The sequence below is a fragment of the Trachurus trachurus genome (genome assembly GCF_905171665.1).
Source record: "Trachurus trachurus genome assembly, chromosome: 15".
In the NCBI taxonomy this organism is placed as follows: Eukaryota; Metazoa; Chordata; class Actinopteri; order Carangiformes; family Carangidae; genus Trachurus; species Trachurus trachurus.
Genome location: NC_139906.1, coordinates 17898829 through 17909907, shown reverse-complemented (window position 1 = coordinate 17909907; position 11079 = coordinate 17898829). Strand labels below are relative to the sequence as shown.

Genomic DNA, 11079 nt, shown 5'->3' with positions numbered 1-11079 from the left:
AAATAAGATAAATACACTTTATAATAGCTTGCTTTAAAAATCCATACTCTTTGTATGAATGTATACATTATAAAAACATATTATATATTATATCTATAACAAAATATCTTTTAAAAAAAACATTCATTCAGAACTGTCACAGTAAAATGTCACTGTGCAAAAAACCCGTTTTCAATGCACAGAAAGCAATGCCTATCAGCGACCAAACCTCCTACATCTGTACATGCTTGCATACAGATTTTTCCTTAAAGAAACGTGCAATGCCAAAGAGGTAACTTTTCTGCCACAACTTCACTTTGGGGGATACATTATCCCTTTGGTGTACTGAGGGAGCCCTGTGTTCTCTGCAATCCAGTCGTTGTAGCTGGTGACTTGTGTGTAAACACCTGGTTTGTCTTTCTTGGCACAGTTGTCGCCCCAGCTCACCACCCCGAACAGAAACAGCCGGCCTGACACGTCACACACCAGTGGACCACCGGAGTCACCCTGTGAGAAGAGGAAAACAGCATGTCAGTTTTAAAGGCTGTCGCTGAATAAAGAGATGACCTATAATCGATAATCGATCTGTCTCTTCTCACATCCAGTTTAAAGCAGAAGTAAGCGATCCGGTCGTTTTGGCTAATGCTGCGTTCCAGGCAGGCTTTTGAAACCGTAAATTACAGCTTCAAGTCACGACTTACGACTTTGTAGCGTTCCAGGCAACCCACTCGTGTTTTTCCGACCTGTCTTACCTTTGAAAGTGCACTATAACGGCCACTCGTAACTTCCGACCCGTGAACTCGTACCAGATTGAACTGGTACGACTTCACAGGTCGGAATAACGCGAGTTACGAGTTGCCTTGAACGCACCATAACGTCTTGTTAGCCGATGGAGTTAGCAGCCCCCGCCCTCGTCATGGATCTATTGGTCCTCGTGCCTACGTCACCACATTCAGGCGCATCCCTTGGCTGCACACACAGCCCTTTATGCCGTTCTCTCTCCTCATTGGATAAAACTTGTAGGATACGAGAAAAGTTTTCTCCTCGGCTCAGAGCAGAGCAGAGTGACTGAGAGACCCGTGTTTCGGTCCAAACACTCTATGCAAGTGATTGCTGTGGGAAGATATAACTATTTAAGACTTATATTAACACAAAAATATCGCTTACTTCTGCTTTAATGCTGCCAAAGGTCACAGAGTTTCTAACACACTGCATGTCTGCATGTGAGCTTACAAGTTCACTTCTTTATGTTCACAATGACGACATCTTGAAAGCAGGAAATCTTCTTCTTTCTTTTTTTTAAGTGAACATACACACATGTTCACATAACAGGTCACGTGGCTCACCTCGCAGGCGTCAGCTGTCCAGTCAGGGCTCCCGGCACACATCATGTTGTCGCTGATGAGATCTCCGTAGTACGACTCTCGTCTACAGTCGGCCTGGGAGATCAGCCTCACCTCGGCTTGTTTTAGATATTGTGAGGAGCTCGCCCCTGCAGTTAACACAATGCCAAGTGTAAGAGTCACTGAAGCGGCCGAGAGGTCGACCTTGAGTCTGAAGGTTAGAGGATATGAGGTTACTCACCGAATGCCTCCGTCCCAAATCCTGTGACGCTGCATGGAAATCCTACAGGAAGATGAGTGTGAGCTGGAGGAAGACACACCGTGCGGGTAGACGCCGTCTTTGCTGCACAACCTCCATCCGGGCTTTTTATCATCAGCAATGCTGAAATGTGAAAACAAACTTTGAGAAAAGCACACAAAGCAACCTTACTGGTGTCTTTCTTCTCAGTTGTGTACATATAGGTGATGTTTGTGCTCACCGATGTCATTGTTGTAGTTGATGGATGCGTCCAAATCTTTGTGGGATATCTGTTTTTCCACAGTAAAAAACTGCTCATTGTCGGCATTGGTCTCATTGATGGCAGACTTCCCCAGGTAAACAGTCAGATCCTCAGTTTTGATGTCATCACTGCACAAAACACACACACACAAGTGAGCAAACATACGTATTACATACCCATATGAGTCATACTGTCAGTGTAGTAGCTACAAGAGCTGCAGTGGAGGAAATGATAGGATGCTGTGTTTTTTTTTCTCTGACCTGTCAGCGAAACAGTGAGCAGCCGAGAGAACCCAGCAAGGTGAGATGAGAGAGCCGCCACAGAGGAAACTGCCCTCGTGATAGATAGCGGCCACCCATGGGTGCGACTCTATGGCTGTGAAAGAGCCTCCCACGACTTTATGCCTTTTCCGCTCTGACCTTTCACCGCACGTGAACTCTGCAGGGCACACACGAAGGTCAGTGAGTGTATATGACAAGATATCACCATGCAAGTAATAAAAGGTATTTAAAGAACTGAATTTACCCGTATCGACAACTGGTGGAGCTTTTGTCGATGGTGTAGAGCCTGTGTGTGAACAGAACACAGGGATTTTTAGAATCAAACGAATCAAACTATAAAGTATTTGAATGATCTTTCATTCTCAAGCTTCAGCATACATTTAGGGATTTTGCAGAGTTTCTTCTCAATCCTCCACCCATTTCGGACATAGCACCACGGCATCAAGCTCTGGTCAGGATTCCTGTGATTTGAGTGGGATAATGTTAAAACACATGACACCTATTCCAGTAAATCTAGATCCCAGAATGGTGACTTAAATCATACCTGCAGTAAGGATGACGGCCAACTCCCTCCGAAGCTCCCCAGTCGTGTCCAACCTTGCTCCAGAAGAGACATTTGCTGCCGGATGCCGTCTTGGACTCGAATCCCCTGTAGCTGCTCCCGTCTCCAGACTGACACATGTCTGAAGGTCACAGTGAAAAGAGAAGAGGACAGTGAATTCATCAGGTCACAAACAATAAGAAACTAAAGTGTTACCCGGAGAGTTGACTTACCAGAAGGAGTGTCTTGATTTTTCAGTGTACGTCTTCGTGAAAAAGCCTGAGAGGAGCAGAGACAAACTCAGTCATACATTTTTCTAAAACTTCCTGAAGTTACTTCCTCTTAAAGTGATAGTTCACCCAAAATTCAAATTTCCGGCGCTCCGTGCAGCACTGCATGTCCATATGACGGTTGTGATTCGCAACTTGCGAACAGGGCTCACTTTTCTTCGTCCAAAAAGACACTCCAAAAAAACATCCAAATACCTCCACACAGCTCGTCTGTAATGTAAGAGCAGTGCTGGGAGCTTCTGCTACAAACAAGATTAAAATATATTCTTTAACTTTTTCTTTTTTTTTTTTACTTTTTTCAGAACAATTTCTCATGTTGGGGCTTCAATTGACCCTTTGCACGTGACGTCACGTTCCACTCGCGGGATATAGGGATGCCATGATGGACGGCAAAAGAACAGTGGACGTAAATTTAATTCAATGGGGCGCGTTATAGTGACATACCGTGGTTGTGAGTGAAATGAGTGAAATTTGAATTTTGGGTGAACTATCCCTCTAACTGTCACTTACCACGTTCACACTGACTGCTGCGAGGATGGCGAAGATGATGAACCGATTCATCTTAGTCTCTGGTTTCTTTTCTCCTTACCAGGGATATTTTTTTGTCTGAAAAGGGAACATAACATAACAACATTTGATTTAAAGCTCTTCTTCCCTTATATGGAGTTGATCTTAAAGCACATGACAGAACAAACACGAGAGACATGGCCTCTTGGTCTGGGTTTGAGCGTGCCCAGAGTGTCACATCCCTGCTGATTGCATTTGTTGCAGAGGAAATGAGGGTTTTAATGTGAGAGCAGCAGAAGAGCTGCACACATTTCACAAAAGAAGACTTGTTGAGATCTGTTTTACCTTCTGATGAAGCTCTTTGTTTTCTCTTCCAGCTGAAGTGTCTCTGCTCCGATGTGCACCTGAGGATGCAGACTCACACTGTTGTTGGTTCCTCCAGTGCTGCTGTGCTGATCCTCCTCAGTGTTACCTCCTGTTTTAAAACACAGAAGTGGGAGGGGTTTGTCAAAAGAAAACATCATCGCCATCCAATTACTGATCAGTATACTCTTTAAAAAAAGAATTGGTCATGTCCTGTGTGGCACGTCCACACTGACTGCTCTCACCCCCCACCACCCCCACCTTAAACCACAACCACACAGTCAGAAATATGTATCAGCTGTAGGTGCAAAAGAGCACATCACTTTCAGAGGCAGAACACCAGATTCAAAACTTTAACTTTAACTTTTCAATTAAATGTAATTTAACCTTTATTTAAACAGATAATCTCATTGAGACACAGGGTCTCGTTTCCAAGAGAGACCTGTTTCAGACGGACATAATACAACAATTAGTTACAGACAGACAGACAGATATATAATATAATACATACATTTAACAATAAAAAGTGGAAGCAGATTTAAAGTTACTACAGGTCTTCAATAATGCTTTTTCCAGTGCCCTACTGGGATCAAGCTGGACAGCATGAGATCCTGCTGTAGAGCGGGATCTCATGCTGTCCAGCTTGAATAACTCCTGAAGAATACTACTACTGTGGTATAAACTCTGAATCCCTTCATGTACAGTAAAATGAAGTGAATGAAAAACACATGTAGGCAGTTAATTCCTTGATTCATTGATTTCCCCTCATGAAGCTGTAAAATTAGATTAGATGCTTGATCCAGCTCTGGAAATCTACTACATGTCTTGACTGGTTTCTTGAGAATCTGGGGGAGTAAGTTGTGACAAATGTTAAAATCAGCGGGATGGGGCATTGTATAGCTCACTGGGTTGAGCAGGCGCCCCATATACAGAAGCTATAGTCCTTGCTGCAGCCTGGCTCGGTTCTAATCCCCCATCAATTAAACACATAAAAGCCTCAAATAATACTTGTTTAAAAATCAACGGGATGACAAAAATTCTTTACTCCTTTATCAAGAAGATGGGATAAGCACTGTTGCTTACATTAAAAAAAAACACAGTGACTATAAACCTAAAGATGTAGCCTACATCCTTGGTTTTGGTTTGTCTGTATTGTAAAAATCCAAATCATCATTTACAGATGACACTAAATGCACCTGCACATTATTCAGATGAAATCTGCTTTGTAACAGCTAATGAAAACCTGCTTTTATTTACAAATTTATTAGGTTATTTGATTTTGTGTATTTCTTTATCGGTGATTTCCACAATTAACAATCATTACTTTCACATGTGCAGCACATTGTAGGCCTACATCTGGAAATAAATGTGCTTGGTTGTCTTTCTTCTGTAAGCAACTATATGGGTTAATTAATTAATTAATTAATTAAGTCCTGCTGAGTTGTTAATTAAGACAGGTTTCTTCAGAAATCTTACATCACAGTGTTACCATACATAACTTCCTCTCAAACAAAAAGTATTACAATGAATTCTGTCAGGATTTCTTGAGTAAAATCGCCACTAGTTACCTCATTAATAACTCACATTTCCTGCTCTCTGACTATGACAATGGGCAAATATAGAGAGAACTAAGCGGAAGCAGGAAGTAACGTCGCCATGGGACCTCAACTCTGAAAAACTCTCCATGCAAGTGAACGGGAGTCCAAGTTGTATTTCGTGATCCGATTGAATTGCGCCATGAGAAAAAAATATGACCTGTTTAAAACATCATGTTTCATGCCAAGATCATAAAACGGCAACAGAAGAATGTATTTTGTGTAAAGAGCGCTCCACGGACTACAGATCTGTGTCCCACAAAAAATACGTCACCAACTGACACGGGAAAGGGCGGCATTTGGTGTGTGACGTCACCTACGCGACTTGTAGTCTTTCTGGTTACAGATTCTTCTGAATTTTATTTTACAATAGTTTTACAACAAACTGCTGATTTCTCGGGATTAAACATGATGTTTTAAACAGGTAGAGGTCAAATTTTTTTCTCATGGCACAATTCAAACGGATCACGAAATAAAACTTGGACTCCCGTTCATTTGTATGGAGAGTTTTTCAGAGTTGAGGTCCCATGGTGACCGTTACTTCCTGCTTCCGCTTAGGCTCTCTATAACATCTTTGTGCAAGAATCCGGGACCGGATTTGTCTTTGAAGGATGTAGTTAATATGTAGCATGTCAGGAAGCATGAATCAACTTAACAAAACACAGTACTTCACTAATTTGGAGACCTCACTGGTCTTCTTTAAGTCCTATACAGGTGTTTTACCCCACAGAGAAATACACAGAAGTTAGCAAATCCAGGGAAGATGTGTGGTTGAAATCATGTGCAACTTGATGCAAATTCCCATGTCATGTCCCACAGGTTTAAGACTCACCTCTTTGAGTCCCAAGTATCTTCCTGAGCTTTCTTTCATACATCTATCTTCATCTAAATGAAAAAGAAAGATTGGTTGACAAAGGACAAGGGCGCAGTTTTACTTTTCAGGTGAGTGTACTTGTGACATGTGACATGGTTTCTATGTGTAATGTATGAATTAACTATAGCTTATAACCTTTTTTCAATAATGGTAGCTTGCAGAAATCAGCAACAGACATCAGTGTGAAGAATTGGGGAAGCAGAAAATGGGAAACAAAGCCTAATCTGATACAAAATTTAAATGGAACTCATAAAGTTGCTTCCTATCTTACAAACAAGTGTTGTTGCTTTACTGTCTGAAAGCAGAGTAACATTTAAAGGGATAGTTCACCCAAAATTCAAATTGCACTCATTATCTACACCCTCATGGGAGAAGTTTCAGAGTTATCCGTGGCTTCTCTGAGTTACAGGGGGTCTCAGCGTAGCAGTGCATGTCCATATAATGGTTGCAAATACCACTTTTCAAAAAGGCACACCAAAAAACATCCTCTTCCTAGTCCGTCCGATTAGATTAGGGCCTGGTCCGTCCAATTGGATTTCGGGGCGTCACATTACATACGAGCAGCATGGAGGTATTTGGATGTTTTTTGGTGTGTCTTTTTGTTACGAAGAAAAGTGGTATCCATTTGCAACAGTTATATGGACATGCACTGCTACGCTGAGACCACCTGTAACTCAGAGAAGCCACGGATAACTTTGAAACTTCTCCCAGCCCTTAGTCGACATGAGGGTGAGTGGATAATGAGTGCAATTTGAATTTTGGGTGAACTATCCCCTTAAACTAAAAGATGAGACTGGACCTTTGTGCAAAATCTGGTGAGCTTTCGCCCATGGTCCGGTCCAAGCTATTTGTTGTTGTTTTAATTTAGAGGTGACGCCACCATTAGGACTGTCGTCTTGTGTTACCAGTTGAGCACATCTGGCAGTTTGATCTGTCATCATCATCACACTTGCTGGGTCTTGAACCCACATCCCCTCGCACCAAGAACCAGCAGACTCTAAAATCGCCTCTGCTTGCAGACATCAGCAACAGACATCAGTGTGAAGAATTGGGGAAGCAGAAAATGGGAAACAAAGACCGACAAAACCAAAATATGACTATCGTTTTTTTTTCTTCTTTTTTTTTTTTGCCTAATCTGACACTAAATTTAAATGGAACTCACAAAGTTGCTTACAAACAAGTGTTGTTGCTTTTCTGCCAACAATGAGAGTTATTTTTTTATTATTTTTCTTATTGACTCTGGATCACTGGAACTTAAAATTGTGTGCAAAATGTCTCCCGTAAAAGCTCTATTAAAACTCAGAAAGCTTTTTTAACGGTAGCCTACAACATTTATAAGCGAAGGAGCTATATACAGTAAAATATGAAGACTGAACATTTATCATTTTCAAATTCATACTCTTCTTCACAGGTAATGCAACCTCTACTTCTCTATTAGCCTAAATCACCACATACACACCTCCTGCTTCTCTTTTCCAGTGTACTCGACAGAGGTGGACCCTCCTTAGAATAAAAGTGAGAAATTGCAAGGCCACATCTACAGGGCCAGTTCAATACTAAAGTCTGAAGATAAATATATTTACATTAAATGATCCTCAGGATGCCTCTTTGCTTTCATACCCAGTTTCTCCTTGGCCTCTAAATAGTCAGCAGACAAGCTGAACTGCCTTTAAATAAAACAAGTATTTGGCTACTAATTATTGATCAGTTGTTAAACAATGAGTTCTCACGTTTAAATAAAATCTGAAATACGTCTTGTGTCACAAATCTATTGCACTGAGCTAATTGGCAAGTGGCAGTTCCACAGTGGCTTCACAAATTGAGTAAGCCATTCACTGTCACGCAGGCAGATTTGAATCCACTGTGTGGGCTTGAAACCACTTCCTCTGACGCCCAGAACCAGCTCCTAACTCACTGAGCTAATTGTCTGGAGGTGCACTTAGGTGTGTGTCTTCTCAAATAGACTCAGGGAGTCAGCAACCAGGCAGCAGTTGTCAAGGTTGTGCCCATCCTGGGGGGGGGGGGGGGCACATGTCCTTGGAGTTGAGTAAATCTGGCATGGGGTGAGGTGAGTTTTCGCCCACGGGAAGTATGATTTCCTCGGAAGAAGAAAGAAGAAGATGAGACTGGACCTTTGTGCAAAATCTGGTTAGCTTTCGCCCATGGTCCGGTCCAAGCTATTTGTTGTTGTTTTAATTTAGAGGCTTGTTGTGACGCCACCATTAGGACTGTCATCTTGTGTTACCAGTTGAGCACATCTGGCAGTTTGATCTGTCATCATCATCACCCTTGCTGGGTCTTGATTCTAAAATCGGACATGTGCCCCCCCCCCTAGGAGGGGGGGTTACATGTCCTTGGAGTTGAGTAAATCTGGCATGGGGTCGGACGTTTCTGTAGAGTTTGGTGAGTTTCCGCCCATGGGAAGTATGACTTCCTTGGAAGAAGAAAGAAGAAGAATTCCTGAATACAATAGTGTCCTGGCAGCTTAGCTTAGCTCCTTGGAGTTGAGTAAATCTGGCATGGGGTGAGGTGAGTTTTCGCCCACGGGAAGTATGATTTCCTTGGAAGAAGAAAGAAGAACATGAGACTGGACCTTTGTGCAAAATCTGGTGAGCTTTCGCCCACGGTCCGGTCCAAGCTATTTGTTGTTGTTTTAATTTAGAGGCTAGTTGAGGACATCTGGCAGTTTGATCTGTCATCATCATCACCCTTGCTGGGTGTTGAACCCACATTCCTTCGCACCAAGAACCAGCTCTTAACTCACTGAGCTAATTGGCTGGTAGGGAGACCTGATGTGTCGCCTACAGTAGCTTCATGTATTTACTCAGGGAGTCACTGTTCGGGCAGCTGTTGTCAAGGCAGATTTAAAAATGGTCAAAATGTCAGAAATTCTGTTATCTAAACAAAAATCTGACAATACATAAATTGCATCTTGACAGCATGGAAATGTTGGTGATTTGTTTTCAATGATAGCCTAAGTGTTTTGCTTCACAAGAGAAAATCTTATGTTTAAAAATACCACTCTTACATTGACTCCAGTTGTTCCCATGAGAGCAGAATTCAACATCTTCTCAAAAATTCAGTTTTTGAGATAAAATTCTGATATTTGCCAGAATTCATCAACCATGACTCTAAAATAGGCTATTGTCAATTTTTTTCAGGAAGACTGAAAATGTATTTAGCAAGAATTAGATAGTATGTTTACAGTAGTGTTTACAGTCAAACGTTTTCATGCACTGTAGGCTCAATTTTTGCTTAATCAAAAATCAGAGAAACAAGTTTTGTGGAGGACGGTCTGGAGATGCTCTGTAGCAAGTTTGGTGACAATTGAGCAAAAAGTGTAGGAGGAGATTTTATAAGTTTTACAGTTATTGAAAAAAACAGAGTGATGGACTTCATAATTTGTAATGAGTTTAAGTGGACAAAAGTTTCAGCAGTATTGAGGCTACATTTTGGTGAAGTTTCAAAACTGTAGCATCTACCGTTGGTTTGGTAGGAATTTTTAAAGTTTTAAAATTTAAACACTTATTGTGGGGGGGCACATGTCCTTGGAGTTGAGTAAATCTGACATGGGGTTGGACGTGTCTGTAACGTTTGGTGCGTTTTCGCCCATGGGAAGTATGACTTCCTTGGAAGAAGAAAGAAAGAAAGAAGAAGAATTCCTCGAAATACAATAGTGTCCTGGCAGCTTAGCTGCCCGGACCCTAATGAAACTCCAGACAGTTACTGTGCATATTGCACTGGTCGTCATTGCACCAGCTCTTAATCAACTTTTAACCACAACCACGTCACATTTCCTGACAAAATGCATGTATCTTGTGGTCAGCTGTAACACACGGCTGCATCATCTTTTCTTTGATAGATTGAGAAACTATGAGTTCTACCCGTTAGCAACCAAACAATGACACATTAATCTATCAATTGCACATTTCAGCACTAACAATATTAAAAGCATTTTTGTCGTCTTCCTGGATTTTGAAAGGATTAGTCAGGCTTGAAGATTTGCAACTGTGCACCAACTGGTGAAAGTTCTCTTTTTTAAAGCAGTACTAAAGAACTTTCAGTTTTGGTTGAGTTTGGCGGCGCCAGTGGCCCAAAGCGGTAGTGTTTTGCCTGAAGGAAGACTCCATTTCCCATGAGCACTAGCGCGTAGCGCCGTAAACATCCTGATCTCCCGGTGCATGGAAATTAAGACGTCCAAACTAAGTTTCTGTTACCAGCGGATCACTTCTCAGTAAACACACATACACAATCCGACGAGAACGTACCGCATTGCCTGCTCCCTCCTCGTCGTGACTCGCAAAAGTGAAAGTTAAACTTAAGTGAGAGCCGGTGTCCTACCATGCTCCTCAAAGCTGCTTAGTGCCAGTGAAGGTGATACAGACCCCCCCACCCCATGACAGAGGTGTCATTCAACCTGTTGTAAGTCGATGTACCATCACATAAGTTATGAAAATATTATATGAAGGTTGAAAAGTTCCTTAGTGTTGGTTTAATTTAATGGTCTTCCTATTTCATAATTGAAACAAAGGAATCAAAACAATGAGGGATTAGAAAGCCAAAATTGTATGAGAGTCTGGCTGGGGAATAAAACAGCTGACTAGCATCGAAATGGGATTTATGTTAATGTTTTTAAGATTAATCCATAATGCATCAATTTATTACTTCATAATATCATGTATCATCCAAAAAAGGAGAATTAAATAGTAACAATAGCTGCCAGATAAATGTTAACAGTACAATATGTGCCACCAAATGCATTGGAATATAAGCATAATGCAGCTATAGCATAAATGTAGTATGTAT

The 11079-nt window shown here is 41.6% G+C and overlaps 1 protein-coding gene across 1 annotated transcript; it reads right to left on the bottom strand.

The window, feature by feature from the left end:
* Positions 1 to 291: 291 nt before the first annotated feature.
* On the bottom strand, positions 292 to 3495 carry LOC310997768 (urokinase-type plasminogen activator-like; the record flags this gene model as incomplete). Its single annotated transcript, XM_083987560.1, has 9 exons — positions 292 to 486; positions 1326 to 1471; positions 1564 to 1704; positions 1802 to 1950; positions 2083 to 2260; positions 2361 to 2389; positions 2648 to 2786; positions 2878 to 2923; positions 3445 to 3495. 9 exons carry the CDS (start codon positions 3493 to 3495, stop codon positions 292 to 294), a joined length of 1074 nt encoding a protein of 357 aa, XP_083843686.1.
* Positions 3496 to 11079: the final 7584 nt, after the last annotated feature.